Source organism: Dasypus novemcinctus, chromosome 12 (assembly GCF_030445035.2).
Source record: "Dasypus novemcinctus isolate mDasNov1 chromosome 12, mDasNov1.1.hap2, whole genome shotgun sequence".
Classification (NCBI taxonomy): domain Eukaryota; kingdom Metazoa; phylum Chordata; class Mammalia; order Cingulata; family Dasypodidae; genus Dasypus; species Dasypus novemcinctus.
Window position 1 is genome coordinate 47,365,270 of NC_080684.1, and position 17,945 is coordinate 47,383,214.

A 17,945-nucleotide genomic window follows, 5' to 3' on the forward strand; every position below is an offset into this window, starting at 1 on the left:
CCCCAGGATGGGTCTTAATCGTCTTACTGGAGTCCTTATAAATGGGATAAATATGGAGAGGCATACAGAGAGAAAAGGCCATGGGAGCTCAGAAAAAATAAAAACCCAGAAGCTAAGAGAGAAAGTCCTGGGAAGCTAGAAGCTGAAATCAATGGAACCCTTTTGGCTTAAAACAAAAACCATTGCTATTTTATTCATGACTTTGCAATTGGGGCAAGGCTCAGCAATGGTACCTCATCTCTGCTCTACTTCACATCACCTTGGGTTGGCTAAAAGGTGGTGATGGGCAGTGCTGGAATTATCTGAAGTTTCACACACTTACATATCTGGCAGTTATGGAACGAAAAACATTGGGAGTTGGTACTGCAAGGGTTCCTTGGCATCTTTCTCTTTCTCTGTGTGGCCTCTCGACTTGGTCTCTCCAGCATGGTAGCTTCAAGGTAGCTAAGCTTCTTACATGTTGACTCAGGGATCCCAAAGTGCTCTGAGAGACAACAAGGTGGCAATTTTATCACATTTTCTTCTCAAGTCTCCAAAGTCATGTAGTATCTTTTCCACTGTGTTTTATTTATTAGAAGCAAGTTACTAAGATTGACTCAAGTTTAAGGGAAGAGGAATTAGATGCCAACTTTTGTAGAAGGAAAGTCAAAGAATTTGTAAATGTGTTTTAAAACCACCACGAATGATAAATTCAGTTTTAAATAACTTGAGCATGAGTTTCTGGGCATCTTAGCCTGAGTACCTAGAAAACAGAGCTTGAGGTAGGATTAATGCTTATTTATTATTTCAGAGGTATAAACCCAGGGCAGTGAAAGTAAGGAAAAATGGAGACAAGGCAGTGGAAGATGGAAAGCAATCCACGATTACCTGTTTCCATGCTGGCCACTGCTTCACAACAAGCAGAGAGAGACATGATAGGTTGCTTGGTAGGTGTGTTGCAACCATATGCCATGACTCCAGACAGGTTGTGCAGAGTAACTGTGTTTCAGCTGGAAAAAGGAGGGGAATTTCATCTAACCGGATTCCTCTTGTGTTAGTTTTCCATTGCTGCTTGAAGAATTATCACTAATATTGTGGCTTAAAATAACACCCATTAATTAGCTCAAAGCTTTCTAAGTTAGAATTCAGGTGTGGCATGACTGGGTTCTCTCCTTGGGGTATCACAGGGTTGAAATCAAGATCACCCTGACTGAGATCTTGTCTTGAAGCTCTGGGTAAGAATCTACCCAAGGTCATTCATGTCGTTGGCAAAATTCAGTTCCCTGTGATTATAGTACTGAGGGTCATTTTTCCTTCCTGACCATCAGCTTGGGCCTTCCCTCAGCTACTAGAGACCACCCACATTTCTTGCCACAGGGGGCTCCTCCATCTTGAAACCAGCAACAGCCGTCAAGTCCTTTTTGTGCTTCACATCCCTAACTTCCTTTTCTGTGATCAACCACGAGAAATTCTCTAATTTAAAACTACTCACATGATTTGGATAATTTCTCTATCTTTAGGTCAATATAACTTTTAACCCCAAATCTATCATATTACAATAGTGGAGATTATGCAGGGCATATGTGTATGTGGGGGGGGCGGGGGGGCAGGCAGGAACTCTTGAGGGCCATCTGAGAAATCTACCTACCATTTTCCCATCCCTAAATATGATTTAAAAGCCCATGTTCCTGGAGCTGCCCTGGATGGTGCTTCAGGGGCAATCACCGGACATTGTAAATCCTCACAGGGCCCACTGGATGGAATGGGGGAGAGTATGGGCCATGATGTGGACCATTGACCATGAGGTGCAGAGGTGCCCAAAGATGTACTTACCAAATGCAATGGATGTGTCATGATGATGGGAATGAGTGTTGCTGGGGGGGGGAGAGGTGGGGTGGGGGGGTGGGGTTGAATGGGACCTCATATATATATTTTTAATGTAATATTATTACAAAGTCAATTAAAAAAAAAAAAGCCCATGTTCCTCCTGCCATCCAAAACTGCTTAGTAGTATCTGTAGATTCAGATTGTTTGCAGCTAACAATATAATGTCAATAGCCAAGAGATGGAAATGAAATAGTCCCACTTCTGTTCTCCTTCCGTGACTTTGTCAAAAAGAATTGTCAGTGAATCCTAGCATATATTATGTGTTCAATAAATATTGGTTGAGTGAATCACAGACTGGAGAGAGTAAAACAAACATTTGAAAAGATAAATGGAAGGCTTAACATAATAGGCAAATAGATTTTTAATGAGTATCTAGTTGTTTTAAAAGAAATTGGCTCCAGTTCTGAATAAATTACACTGCTGCATTCTAAGAATGAAAGGTGAGATTAGTGCAAAACCAACTCAATATATGCTTGTTGAGCGAATTAGCAAACAAATTCACTATATATGGTGATCCTCTGTTTATGGGACCAGGAAGACTGTACCCCTACCCAACTCCCCAAGAAGGATGTTAATTTGACAACATATATTCTTCTGAGTGACACTATAGAGAAACTCTTAGGAATCACCTTTTGCACATTTCATGATACATTAAGCATGTTTTAAAAGATACAATTTTTAAAATTGTGGATTTGAGCAGTTCACAATGAGCTCATGTTAAAACATTTGAAATATTTTCAGCAAAATTAGAATGCAAGCCCCTGAAGACAAGAAATTTGTATTTATTTTGTACTATACTGAGCTTCTACATACATAATGCATATATATAAATACTATGCATTTTGTGGTTTCAATAAAAATTACCTATATTTTTTGTTACCCTTTATAGATTCACTTATAGATCTAGTTACAATCAGTCTCTGTTTAATTACATGTGAAATATATCTGTGATTAATTCAATCAGTTATAATCTGGGAAAATTCTGGAACAGAATTTTGAAGATATTTCAATGTGTGATACTTAATCTGTGTGGTACATTTTGTAAAATCATAACTTTATAAAATGTACCTTTGTCATAGCAATAAATGAGCAAGTAGGTATGAAACACTCAACACTGCTTAGATATAACTGGTACAAAAAGGAGGTGAAAGAAGTACTACCTGTTTCCACTGACTATGTATCCAGCTTACATGTAACCATGATAAAGTTAGAAAACAAGGTATTTTGCTGTTTACTGTCTGTTAGGATTAGAGGAACCCTCAGATTACACTAATTTTTCCTTTTAGAAAGAGGAAATTGAGTTACAGAGGAGAAATGATTGACCAAAGATCACAGAGCAGGTTTAGCCGTTAACTGTCAAGTTGGTGGCATTTAAACATGTTTTACTGTAACCCACAGTCTTAGCTTCCCAGCTGTGAAAACAAATATCACACAATGGGTTGGCTCTCAGTTTCAGAGACTAGAAGCTTGCTTCCACCCAGGTCTGGAGCTTTCTGGCTGGTGGGTGCTCCTTGGGTTCTTTGGTTTTCCCTATCACATGGCATTCATATGGCCATGTTGTCTCCTCTTCCAGGTTCCCACTGACTTCTGGCTTCTGGCTCCCGTCTGTGGCCTGTGCTCACTGTGTCTAAATTTCTTCTGCTTATAGAGGACTCCAGTAAACCTGCTAATAAACCTGCAACTGAGTGAAGTTGGGCCACATCTTAACTAAAAATAACATCCTCCAGTAATCCTATTTACAATGGGATCATATCAGAAGGAATGAACTAAGAACTTGATTCTTTTCTGGGGCACAAAACTCAATCTACCATACCCACAGTAAGAAAGCTACTTTACAAATATGCTGTACTTCTCTGATCTTTGGTCCATTGATTCTAAGATGCACCATTATTATATATACCACTGAAATAGACAATTTACTGCTTAAGTATGTAAGGGCACAATGTTAAGATACCTTTAACTCTAAGGCACATCCCAATTTACAAGATGTTATAAGGAGAAAGTAAAAAGGCATTTAACCACAGTTTATATATTCATACTATACAACTAAAACAAAACTTTTACATGTAATATTCTCTTTTCTATTTTTAAAAATTATGTTCTAGGCCCACTAAATTAATTTTATTACCCAGTAATGAGCAGAGTTGATCTAAACACTAATCTAAATCATGTGTCACAGATCATTGGAAACCTTGTTAACATATATAACCAAGGTGCCAGTTATTCAATTTGATAATAGGTGCAAGAGAAGAAAAGAAACAGTTTAATATGGTCTGAAACCACCTGGAAAGTTTTCAAATTAGAAATAAGAGTTTAGCCTTGAAAGACTGGGTAAAATAAGGTGAGTTAAAGAAGAGGAAGTGAACAGTTGAGAAACTTAAAGTGGAGAAAAGATAACCCTCAACAGAAAATGTAAAAAAAATCCATTTAAAGATAAAATCTAACCATTTCACTTTATAAAAACATTATAAAAGGGTACTGGTATTTTAAAATGTAAAACTATCAAATAATTTCAAAGATAAAAACGTTTTAATATCTTGCCTACAGAAAATATACCGAAACTTGAAAAAAAAAAGGAAATAACTTCTAAACAATGAAAACATATAAAACTGATTTAGGTGATCGCCATGCAATGAACTGTTTCATATCCTTCTTGTTATAAATTCAAAAGGGGTCAGAGTTTGATAACAAAGTGACAGTGGCCTGAAAACAATTGCACATACACCCCATTCCCGATTTTCCTGTGCTTTTTCTAGATTCAGGAATTTGATGCAAAATAAAAAATTTGGAAGCCCCTCCTTGCCGACCTCTGTGCACATTAAAAAAATAAAAATTAAAAAAAAAATCCGAGGGTATAATGAAGTACCTGGCAAAAACTGGCTGGCTGAACTTCTCGGTGACTTCTGCCTACATTCATCCTCAGATTATCTTTACTCCTTGCAGAACGCAAACAAACAAAAACACACCCATATGCCTATTTTGTATGTGTATGTAAAGCCTGCCCATCACAGCAAATATTTGATCGCATTTTTAAAAAAAGTGCAAACTTGTCAGTTAGGAATGTCACTGCAGTCGTTAGTACATGGAATTTCAGTCCCTTTGATGAAGATACCATCTTTCAGCCAAACCCTGGCAGAAAACGTTTGGTTCCCGTCAGACCTTTCCCTCCCCAGTCGGTTGCTGGGCTCCATCCAGAGGGACGGGGGTTCTCCCTTTCCATCACAGCTAAGCGTTCCCAGACCCGCCAGAAACCCAGGGTTCCAGCACTACAGTGAACATGCAGCTAAAGTGCCTGGGCTCTGCAAAGGGCAGCTGGAAATAGATTTAAAATGGCAACATCGACCAATCAGCGCCCCCGCGACGATGCAGAGTTTCACATGCGCCTCCTCCACTGCAGAGGAACCTGGTGGTGCCGAACGCCCTGCTCAGGGCTGCAGAGTAGGCGTTTTTATTCCACGGTGGTCTGTAACTTTGGGGAAAACAAATCTCCTGGGGTGAAAGTTTTTATTTTGGAATTAGTCCAAAATAATTTTGGGTGTGATGTGTGAAACTCTGAACCTAATTTTTTTTTCAGGGTTTTATGTTATTCAAGGATGAAAAGAGGTACATTTAAAAACGTACTCCACCTTTTAAAAAAGGACTGTGCTATTATGGTGCTCATATAACTCAGAAACAGCTCAAGCTATAAAATTAAGACTTGGCAGAAAGAGAGTTCTTACGGAGAAGGTTAAATCGAGGTAACTGAAGGAAGAGTTGAGCAGCTGGCACAATTGTGGTGTTAGGGCGCTTCGAGGTCCCCGCGGGTGGCCAACCATTTACCCTCGGAGCGCCGAAATCCTGGTGCGTAGCGCCAGCAGGAGGGAAGACTTTGCGTCGCCTATAGTCTTCCCAGGAGAAAAAAAGCTCAACCAAGAAGCTGGCGCGCTTCATGTGCGTTCATGCTCATTGTTTGCACGCGTGCATGTATATCTGCGTGCATGCACGCATTAAAGTGCGCGTGTTTGCTTGTACGTATCTGCGTGCATGTGCCTATGTATGTGCACATGTATCTGCATGCATTTAAGTTTGCATGTTTGCCTGTGTGTGCGTGTGTATCTGCGTGCTTAAGTCTCTGTGCCCTCCCGCCGGGGGGGGGGGGGTTGTGTGATAAGGGCATTCCGAGTCAGAGGAGACTTGCCAGGACCCAATTCCTACCCCACCCCCCAACAGGGAACTAGAACGCTGCCGCCTGTGCAGCCAGACGTTTCCGGCAAACGCATCGTGGAGGCGCAGGTAAAGGCCAGTCCCCGATTCGTGGCTCTGGGTCAGTCACGTTTGGGCTCCTTCCCAGGGCAACCGCCCAGCGGCGACCTAGGGCGGCGGGCGGGGCTAGGCCGGCGGCGATCGGGCCTGGGATTCCCCGCTAGTCCCTTTAACCCCGCCGCACGGCGTATGAGAGTGGGGCTCCGGGTGGCACCCGGGCGCCGCCAGAGCTGAGACAGTAGTATTTCGAACGCTGCTTCTGGCCTGTAGCCAAGCGCCTTGGCTAGGCTGTTCGCCCGGCACCCCTCCCTTCTCATACTTTTCCTCCTGCGTAGCCCCCTCCCCTTTATCCGCCTAAGATTAGAGGTGGGCACTTCCCCCCCCCCCCAACACACACACTCAGCCGTCTCTTCTCCCCCACCCCGCGCGCGCGCGCGCGCACACACACACACACACACACACACACACTCTCATCTCATAGGATCCTGGGGCAGGAACTTAGAAAACTTCAGCCCCAGCAGCGCACGCTTGGTGCAGGACGCAAGCTAGCAGCCAGCCCCCCCTCCGGCCCTCCGGTGCCGCCGCCGCCTGCTCCCGCCACCCGAGGACGTGTGGTGCCACCCACTACTCCGTCCCCTGCCTGCTCTTAGCCCCCCAGCCCGATCCGGGCGAAATCTCCCCATCCTCCATTTGCTTCCCGACTGCCCAAGACGCTATTTTTTTCTCTCCCTTTCTTGCTCTGGGAGCGCGGAGGGGGGGGGTGGGGGGAGGAGGAGGAATTCTTTCCCCGCCTAACATTTCAAGGGACACAATTCACTCCAAGTCTCTTCCCTTTCCAAGCCGCTTCCGAAGTACTCCTGGTGCCCGCGACTCCTGATCCCAAACCGAAAAACTCTCCAACTTCAAACTCTGTTTTCCTTCTACTTAGCTTTCCTCCTCGCTCGCTCGCTCGCTACCTCCACCTCCACCTCCACCTCCACCTCCACCTCCACCACCGGCACCCACCCACTACCGCCGCCGCCACCAGCAGCGTCTCCTCTTCTCCTCCCCTCTTTTCTCTTTTTGGCAGCTGCTGGACGTCCGGTGTTGATGGTGGCAGGAGCGGCAGCATAAGCAGCAACACCTCGCAGCACCCCAGCTCTTGCTTCACCCCGCCTCATTCTCTAGCCCCTATCACCCAGTCTCCCGAAAGGTGCTGGGCAGATTTGGGGCGGCAGAGGCGAAGCGGCTGCATCGGCGGTAGCGGCGGCGGCGGCAGGATGAGCGCACGAGGTGAAGGCGCCGGGCAGCCGTCCACTTCAGCCCAGGGACAACCTGCCGCCCCGGCGCCTCAGAAGAGAGGACGCGGACGACCCAGGAGGCAGCAGCAAGTCAGTACGCGGGCGGGGTGGGGGCACCAGCCCACCTTATCTCCCCCTGCGAGGGCCCCGCGCTGCCGCGAAATGCACGGCGACCCGAGCGCGGGAGCCGAGCGGCGGCCGCACGCTGCTTGCTGGGCGGGGGTGGGTGACTGGGGGGAGGGACAGCGGAGTCCACGGCGCGAGTGCGCAGCGGAGCCCCGGGAACCCGCACCCCTCGGGATCGGAAGGTGGGGACCCGCGGCGGGCGGTTGCCGGGAGGCGGGATATGAGAGTCGGGCGAAGCGTGTCCTCGGACTTTCGCTATTGTACGCAGCCCGGGGTGGCGCGGTGTCTCTCCCGATGACTGGAAGCGGCCGGAGTCCGACAAACCAGGGTTGGCCGCGGATTTCCGAGCCACTTTTGAAATTGCACGAGGGTGAAGGAGGTGCCTGGAAAGAGGGGCGCTCTGGCTGGCCTGGGCTGCAAGGGCTGGAGTCCTGAGGGACGGAGGTTCTTTTTCTCCCGCCTCCTGGAGCTGCTCGCGGGTTGCAGGCTGGCGCGCCGCAGCCATCCTCTTGGCGCCCTCCCGGATCTCCCGGGTGGCCCAAGACTCGCGCCCTTGCGACAAAGAATGTGGGGACTGGGCCGCCCGGTCCTCTTAGTGTTCTTTAAATGCGGCGCGGCGGACGGTCCGCCGAGCCGCCGCTACCGAGGTGGCCCCGGGAAAGGACTGCACGGGAACCCCGACCCCCCGCGCGGCGGGGTTCACTCCCTCGGCCAAGGGCGTGCTGGAAGGGGTGTGCGAGACGATGCACAGTAGCTAGGGTCACTTCCTTGCCAGGCACCCGGTCTCCCTTTTGCCTCTGGATTCCTCGCCTCAAAGCTGCCGACGTTAAAGGGGCTTCAACGGAGCGAGGGGCTTAGGGTTGCGAGGGGACTATCGAAGGGCGCCGAGGATCTCGCGGGGTGAAGGGGTTTGTCTGCGGATGCAACCAATTAAGCGTGCAGCGGCCGCTCGCAAAGCTGAGCGCAGCTCGGAGCGCAGCGCCCTGGGTGGGGGTTTTGTTTGCTGCAATTTCCAGGCCTGGGCGGGCAAGGTTGGAGCTGGACGTGTCTACTGAGATCATTTAAATTCCGCTTCCGCGGACTTTAAAACTACTTGGGTCCTTAGCTTTAAATCGCTTCCTTCATGGCAAATAGGCCGATCAGGAAATAATCCCAAAGAGCCCCTCGGCTGTCCTAGAGCAAGGTGGGGAAATTGAACAATGTTTGCTTGCCAATGCGATTTAGAAAAAGAGACGGTTGTACCTTTTTGAAATCGTCAAAGGAAGCAAGCCAATCTAGTTTTCCCGCTCTGAGTTTTCCCGCTCTGCCCAAGCGTACTTTTTACCGCGTTAGGATCTTGTTTTACACCTCCCAGGAAGTCTCTGCCCTCCCCCGTTTGTTTCCCACCCGCCACCCTTCTCTCCCTAACTCTAATTGCTCCCACCCCCACCGCCGCACCCCTCCCCCCAAAAAAATCCAGAAGAAAATTCAGTGCGGTCTGGAGGTGATTGGATGTTTTACCTTTGAGTTAACACAGAGTTCACAAAGAAGAAAAATGTGTCTCAGATGTGTGTGCTGCGGGATGTGCCTACTGGCGCTAGTGGTCCCACAGAAGCTCGCAGGGAACCTTTCCCAGATTCTCTAAATAGGATGCGAATTTTCAGTATGCTTTTTAAGTTAATTAGTCTCATTTAATTACCGAATCTGAATAAAATGTGAATTGATGATTCACTCCATAATTATTTAGGATCTGGGATATTAATCACAGTACTCTTAACCACTCGAGTATTTGGTACTGGGGATAGGAACTATTTAAAGTTTTGCGGAAGCCATTGATAGTTTCAATTTCTCTTTCCCAGACACTTCTATACCTCCTACATTGTTTTTTCCTTTTATTTTCTCCATACATCCCCATAAGTGTTTTCTCAAAAGAGTTTTGGAGAAAATATGTTTATTTCTATCAAGAGATATTTAAATTTAGACTGAAGACCATGCCAGCATCTCCAAAAGGAAGTGGAGAATTGAAGCATTTATCTAGATGATTCAAAGCAAAACCTTTCACCACAGATTTACCATTGATAAGTACGGAGAGAGAAAGCCCTGGGGACCCCTCAGAGGCAAAAAACACTCTGCCCTACTTCTTTGAACTTTCTAGTGTTTCCTCTTGGTATCTTTTGAAATTTAAAGTCCCCCGTCAAGGCAGCTGACCCAAATAGCCAGTCAAGCCCCTAGGTTCATTATGTTTGACCCAATACAAAATAAAGCCCACCTGCCCTAAACCCGCCCCAATAAGATGGACAAACCCTCATCCAATCAATAGGAGTCAAGCTAACTTCCTTTCTATGTCTATAAAAATTGTTTGCCATCCCTAGAACCCCGAAGCAACTTTCGTTCTTGCAAGTAATCTGGCTTTCTTTGCTGCAGCAAAACGTTGGTGTCCCGAATAAAATGCTGTCGTCTGCAAACTCAACTCTGATTTGTCTTTTGACAAAGTTGGAGGCCTCATCGAGGTAGAGAGGGTGCCCTCTGGGGCTGCGGGCTCCGGCGACCGGCCAGGTGAGGTGCCCACGACAGACATTTTGTGTCTGCTGTTCGATCGCCGAGTCTCCCCATTCCCCAGGTAACCCCTTTCTATATCTCAACTCCGCAATTTGTGTCCGAGCTCAATTCCCATTTATTCGGGACTTCAGTTTAGGTATCTTTGGTTTGGGCTTGATTTTGGTTCTTTCCTCAGACCTTCTGTTTGGTTACATTTCATTCCCCACTCCAGCTCTCTCTTGGAGATGGGTGGGAATCCCAGAGGCCTGATAAGCCCACTCCTAAGAGGTCACATCTGCCAGTCTTCTTGCTCCTGTGCAACGAGCCTCCTTTTCTACCCATTACACTGTTTCTACCCATTATGCTACACCCATCCGGAACGTCCACACGGGGGGATTCTGCTAAGGTCAGAGCAGTATCGGAATGACAGAGCCGAAAGGTCTGGGTGCTGAGGGTCATTTCCCCTGGCTGCAGCTCTTCTAAGTCTCCCTTTCGTCCTTCTGCTAAAACTCCTGCTTCTTTTATGTACTTCTACTATGGACCTGTGATTTTCTGTTCATGGGTAGATCTAACCGAGGACGATTTGTCTCTGTAGTGGCTATTTTGAGAAACTTTGAAGGAACAAAACTGAGCACTTGAGAGGCACCTTAAGAAAAAAAAAACCCAACTTTGGTTCTCGGAGGCTGCTAGAGGACAATCTACCTCCATAATAGCTTCACTTAAAGGTTCATTTGAAAAAGAAAAGGCCAAAACAAAACAAAACAAAGGGAAATGAACTCCAAACCAAACCTATAGCTCCCCAATCTTCCTGTTACCATCCCTTCCCCCACAGCTGCCCTAACCGGTTCCTCTTGACCCCCTGAAGGAAAATGATCTAGTCCCCGGCTTCTTTTACTATTAAGCCTTCAATGGAAACTGGCTGCCACTAGAGCAGAATTTAAACCTTGAACCCAAACTGAATTAAGAGCTATAATGAAAGATTTCCCCAAATAAGACCAGCAAATGTTCATTGAAGAATTTATAATTCCTTTGGGTGGATATGATCCAGGGCTACCTGACCTTTATCAGCTTGTACACTTATTGGTCAGAACGTCAGAAGCTGAATCCTGGATGGTTGTACTTACCTGGAAAGGGACCTAAAAGTTTCCTCTTTCCACAGCGAATCTGAGAGTCAAAGAAGCCTGAGAAATAGGGCAAAGTTTCTGTAAGATTACACATCAGGACAAAGAAATTCTTAAAAGTCTCTTCCACAAATTACGATGGAAAAACTTTTGCCCTCATATTAAATAAATAACCTAACTTGTCCCATCTGCCAAGAACAAAAGTTCTGATAAAAATGTTAGAGTGGAGCAAGGAGAGAAAGCTAGCTATTTTATATAAATTAGTGAGTTTTATATTTCTGTGTTTCTGTGGTTTTATGTCTTACCCATGGTTGAAAAAATTTTAATTGAAGCTATAAGCTCTCTATTTGTGTCTGTCGGTGTGTTTGATATATATTTTCCTACTTTCAGCTGGTAATACCAAATTAACATATAAAAACCCTTACTTAGAGCTCTATTCAAACTGGTAAAAGATATATAAGTGCTTATATGGAAATTAATACTCCTAAAGTCCAAGAAATTAAGGAAACCAAACATCTAAAACCTCTAATATAGTATTTGTAGAACCAAATCCAAATGTTTTAAAAATTCAAGTTCACAAGCTAGGTGAACATTTGGCAAACAGGACTTGCTATCAGTGTTAAGTACAAGGATACAATTTTATTCTAATTGGATAGGTTCTTTCTAAATTTATACAGGTTTACTGATCAAATGAGCTAGCATTATATCTGCTAGATGTTTAAAATGATGAAAAATGTGAATTTGTGCTTAACCAAATTGAGTTATTAATTTGACAAACTTTATTTCAAGAGTTACTATGTTTTGTGTAATGTCGGCTTAAGGACAATTTGCAAGATCTTTTTGGAAACATAAGTATGTAAGTTATACAGGATACATTTTTGTTAAGGAAAAATAGTTTTGTCCTAAAGTACATTGACAAGGTCTTGCAGAATGAGAAACAGGACAGTGTAGGACAAAATCTAAATAGATAGAAAAAGTTGTAGAAAGAAGGTTGGCAGAAATGAATTTTGTCATATGGTCAGTGCTGACTGAGATTTGATAGGCTTATTTATAAGATCTTTTAAAGACCTTTTGTTACCAATCGGTATATTTACTAGAATTTTTTTCCACTGTTAAAATGAAATTTTCTTGGATTAATTGGTCTTCTTTTAGTGAGAGGTTATATATTTTTCTTAAACACCTGAGTTATCTGCCTAGAAGGCAAAGATTCAATGTCATATCAGGATATCTTCATTAATATTTATATTGACCTAATTATCCTTTATTGTTTAAGAGAACAAGTCTTCTCACTTTTGAAAGAACTAAGTTTTTATTTCCTTTTTTTCCCCTTTACAATCATGTTATCTCCTATACTCACTTTTAAAGTCTTTTACTGTCACTTTGGTTAAATAGGTAACCAACTATTGTTTATCAGCGACTTATTATCCTATTTAGCCAAGTGTTCAACCCTCCTGACAGCTTTTGACATTTTGCCTTCACAAAATCAAACTCTAAAGGATATCTTTTTTATTCAAACTCTCTTTGGGATTTTCCAGAGGGCCCATGGAAAATCCCAAAGGATTGCTTCTTTCACCTTATAAAAAGAGAGGTGCCAGAAATAATTTGGTTCATTTGATATGTTATGAGTTGCGTGGGAAGTGTTGTCAAGTTAAATGGGATTTTCTAATCTTCTGTTGGTTAAATTTGTGTGGGTAAAATTTTACTCATAGACATCTTTAGAGATTATGTAAAATTTCTAGAGATTTGACAGTGTTTTCACTGTTCATGATATGCCCTGATATTGATCAGCAAGATATTAGACCACAGTATAGTGTTATTGTCAGAATTGTAGTTATTTTTTAAATGCTACATCCCACTCCCCCCAAAAAAGCAAACAAATTTCCTCCTAAGTTATATTGCTTTATTCTGCTGCTTTTCTGAAAGTGCTTGCAGTCAGCTACAGGCAGAGCTTCAGCTTCAGCCAAAAAAAAAAAGGGGTGGGGGGGGAGACTTTAAATGAGAAGCAAGGGGAGTGTGGGAGTATATAAATGATGTTCCACCTGTCAATTAATATAACCCTGTAAAACTGTAAAGCTGAGACAGGGTCAAAAACCTTGACCTAGAGAGCCATTTTGGACATCTTCAAATGAACCTTGTATAGCTAGCCCCTTCTATAGGAAATAAATATGTCCTTATTATCATATGTCTATTTTCTGGATGGGAGAGGCTTTTCCTTGTCACAAGGCTATAGCCATCAGAGTAGCTAAGAAACTATCAGACTTTGTTTTCCTCACCTGGGGAATTCCTGCTATTGTCTTAAGCGATAGAGGCTCCCAATTTATGGGAACTGTAATCAAAGAACTTTGCAAGGTCTTAGCCATCCACCAAAAGTTTAGCTGTCCCTATCGTCCTCAATTATCAGGAAAGGTAGAAAGAACAAATGGTATCTTAAAATTTAAATTAGCTAAATTTTTGAATCCTTCTCTACCTTGGCCTAGAGTTCTTCCCTTAGACTTGATGACCATAAGATCCAGCCCATTAGGAAAACTCTGGCTAACACCCTATGAAATCATAATGGGAAGACACATGAAGCTTATTCTTTCTTATACTGTACCAACTTCAACTTATAATGTGAAACTGCTAATTATTATAAGGGAGTAATTCCATATATCCAGTTCTACCATTCACAGATGTAGGCTGCCTCTCTGAGATTCCTCAACAGTGGACTCTACATGACCTTCAGACTTGATCTACTGGAAGAAATATCAGCCAAGGACTACTTTAGAATCTAGATGGATAGGATCTTATGAAGTCTTATTGACCGCCACCGTGGCCATATAACTACAGGGAATTGACCCCTGGGTCCACATGTCATAACTAAAACATGCTCCAAACCCTTGGGAGGTTATTCCCATTTCAGATTTCAAGCCAAAATTGACATGAATATTCTAGAAGCAAACAGCATCTGATGTAGATAGCATCTGCACATGATGTTGGAACAGGTAGATGATAGCCAGAGATCATGGATTAGTCTCTGTCTCTTCCTTTCACTGTCCGCCTCAACGATCTCTTACTTATCCTATACCCCTTAGAATGCCTAATTTCTATCCCCAATAATGTCCTATCTTCACCTTGATTTTCTTTTAGCTCCTTTTTACTCTATTTTACCCTATATACTCCTACTTTGAACACAGTTCCTTACTTAGTCCTTCTAGCACACTATATAGCAAATGAAACTAATCTGAGTAACTGCTGGGTCTGTGCCCATCCCCCACTTAGTCCTAAAACAGGAATTGCTGTAATAACCATCCTCCTTACACTTGTAGACTACCCTGACAGGAAATTTAAGAGTCCATCCTGGGAATTATGATGTGGCCTCTCCAACCCAAGGAATCCTGTAGGTCATAGTAAATATTCAGTTTCTATATGGCATCCTTTTACTTTCATGAACCAGGAGCACACTGTAGGGGCCAGATCTCCTTTATAGACATCCATTATTTTCCTTACGCACCCCAAGGTTTTAATAACACAAGAACTTATCTCCATTCAAGGCACAAATTTCTGGTGGGCTGAAAGGTCAGGTAAAGGAAATTGTTGATTAAAGGGAACTAAGATATCATACAACAATGAAGATGATGATGGCTATGGTTCTTTTGGAGTTTTTCACCAATTAATTTTACATGCCAATATCCCATTCCTTAAAGGCAATAGATACTCTTATTAAGCTCTTCAAGCATATTTGGGTACAAGAACATGTAAAGTACTACTCGTGTATTGGGTTAGTTTATGCTACTCCCCATGTTGCTATTTATGATAAGCTTCAAAAAGGGAAAATTAGAAACATGAGGGCCCTTATGACCTCTTCCCATACTCTAGAAACTCGTGAAGATTCTACTGCCTGACTATAGACAGCTCTAAATGGATCATGGAAAAACCCACTAATGCAGGCTGAACTCATGGGGTGTTTTGTTCTTGGTATTGTTTCCCTTATCATTAGCTGTCTCTTATGTTGGGAGGTGCACTGTAGGATTACAGATGGTATTAGAAAATTTTGCTTTAGAGTTAGAGAAATCTATCTCCTACCTATGGCAGGCCATCAGTCCACTAGCTGATGAAGTTTTGGAACTTTGTAAATTGACTCTACAAAATTGATTAGTATTAAATTATTTTCTGGCTTCCCAAAGAGTGCTCACTAGTGGGTACCCGGTGCTATATGTTTATAAAGGCAAGTCAAGAGGAAGTTTATTGAGAGTCAGTGGTAGCAGAAGCCTGTGCTAGAGAAGCAGCCAAATTAGCTTACTCAACTTCCAAATCTGATTGGTCTGAGTCTCCTGTTGGTGGCTTTTAGAGTCATGGGGGACTTGCCTCAGGGATGTTCATACAGGGGCACTTGTTATCCTCGTAATCATATTCATAATATCCCTCGTTTGTTGTGTGATCTCTCTCCTCTTAAATGCCAGCACGTAACCGTTAACTCAACAGTTGATACAATGGAGGATACAAAGCCAGCGTAAAGGGGATGGTGAAAATCTCCAACTTCAGCTAACCCAGGAAATTGGCAGTAAAATGCAAGAAACTTTTCGTGGTGAATGAGAGACTAATAACATCTTTGGTCAAGCCCTTGTAATTGAGGGAATGGCCAAAAGGAGGAAATTAATAAAATTATATAGAGAAAGCCCTACATAAATAGAGCAAAACACCAACAAAAAACTTTTCTGAACTCTCTCTTGAGTTTCCTCTTGATATCTTTCGGAATTTGAAATCCCCCATCCAGGCAGCTGCCCCATATAGCCAGTTAAGCCCCTGAGTTCATTATGTTTGACCCGATACAAAATAAAGCCCACCTGCCCTAAACCTGCCACTATGAGATAGACAGACCCTTATCCAATCAATAGGAGCGAGCTAACTTCCTTTTTGTCCATAAAAATTGTTTGCCATCCCTAGAACCCTGAAGCTACTTCTGTTCTTACAGGTGATCTGGCTTTCTTTGCTGCAGCAAAACTTTGGTGTCCTGAATAAAATGCTGCCATCTGCAAACATGACTCCAATTTGTCTTTTGACACCAAAATTATTTGGAAATTTTAGGGAATTATTTTGAGCTGAAGATTGTAGGTAATTACTCCAATATTTCATTCTGAAAGTATCAAATGAGTATAATCAACCTAAAATGTAGGTATACAGAGATGTTTAAAAATCGGTTTTTCATTGTAGAAGATTGTTCAAATATTTAATATGTAAGCTTTTTATTTCTGTTGTTTGAAATGCTAGTACAATGGGTAGTGATAGTTGTATAAAATGCTTATTTCTATGAATTTCCAAATGCGTAATCATAGGAAATTTATGCCTAAAGAATGCATGACTTTCTTTCTAGAGCATGCAACCTTGTTGGCCTTTGTTACCTTCTTAGGGTTGAAATGGATCCTGGCTTTTATATGCAAAATTGAATTTCCTCTTTGAACCCTTGGATTGAAAGTATATTGGTTTCCTCTTTCTCTAAAGTCTGTATCATCATCCATCTATGCTTGACTGTATGTGGTCCAACAGCTTTGTTGAGAAGCACATGCAGAAAATCTGGCTGGAGAGTCAGGATAAATTTCTTTCAGACCTTGCCACAACATAATTTTTTCCCCCCCACAATTAGGAGCCAACCGGTGAGCCCTCTCCTAAGAGACCCAGGGGAAGACCTAAAGGCAGCAAGAACAAGAGTCCCTCGAAAGCTGCTCAAAAGGTGAGATTTCTCAAGTTCAGCTCTCCCACTTTATCCACTAGCACAGGAATTCCCTGAATCTCCCCTATCCTAGATCTCACACCTAAGGATTTGACCCAACTGGGTAACCCATGATACATTAGTTAGATGGGAGTTAACCTTTTGTCTAAGCAGATGCTTAGCATAAGCCCATGAATATTCTTACAGTGTTGTTGGGGTGTTGTTTTTAAACACACACACACACACCATTACCAAATATACTTATAGGGGGATGGAGGAGTAAAGAACGGCGGTTTTAAGGTTTCTACCACTTATATAATAGTTTGAGATGAATCAAAATGAAAGATTTCACTTGGTGGTGAAGTTTTTGCAATTTCTTCTGAAAAATTAAATAGAGGTTAATTTACTTTGTGCTTATTTACATGATCACTGCAAACCAAATCCCTATTAAAGTTAAGTGCTTAGCCAAATTGATGATAATTAGAAATCAACCTAATTATGGAATACTGGAAAAGAATTTCATTGATTTTACAGCTTGAAATGCGATGATAAAGTGTACTGTTTGTTTTTCAAGAAATCCGCAGATTATAATATGTGATAATCTCTCAGAAAAGCTTTCCATCGAGTAAGGTAGAAATGCCCTGAATTGGACAATGAGAAGTTTGTAACATTTGAATCGTTTCATGTATATTGTTGGACAGTCAAGTGTCTTTCATTCAGTTTCTTTCTTAATAAACTTTAAATTACGGTTTAAAATACCTTTACCTTGGTTGTATTTGAAGTAGCAGAGAGGAAATACCTGAGGGTCAGTACGTGTATAGAGAAGTGAAGGTAAATATAAAAGTGTTTTAGCTTTATAAATAAATGTAAATTGAATGTCTGCATATTATTTATGGGATTTTATAGCAGTTGAAAACAAAGGTTCAAATCAAAGTAAATTTTGATGTATCTTTTCAACTCATTTGAGGACAGTCTGAACAGTATTTGTTGAAAAGGACTGTATATACATCTTACTGAGATTAATGTTCAATGTGGTTTTCTCTGAATGTGGGCATTAACCATATTATATGTGTTCGTTTTTAATGTTATAAACTGCTATAGCAATTA

At 42.7% G+C, this 17,945-nt stretch overlaps 1 protein-coding gene across 1 annotated transcript in view; it reads left to right on the top strand.

Annotated features, from left to right (window-relative positions):
- Positions 1-6,080: 6,080 nt before the first annotated feature.
- Positions 6,081-17,945, top strand: part of HMGA2 (high mobility group AT-hook 2) — a 130,053-nt gene continuing 118,188 nt past the window's right edge. The window contains exons 1-3 of the mRNA XM_023591884.3: positions 6,081-6,138; positions 7,178-7,478; positions 16,773-16,859. Of these exons, the coding sequence (XP_023447652.1) occupies positions 7,368-7,478; positions 16,773-16,859 (198 nt within the window). The 5' untranslated portion in view covers positions 6,081-6,138; positions 7,178-7,367. The remainder of the gene's footprint in view (positions 6,139-7,177; positions 7,479-16,772; positions 16,860-17,945) is intronic.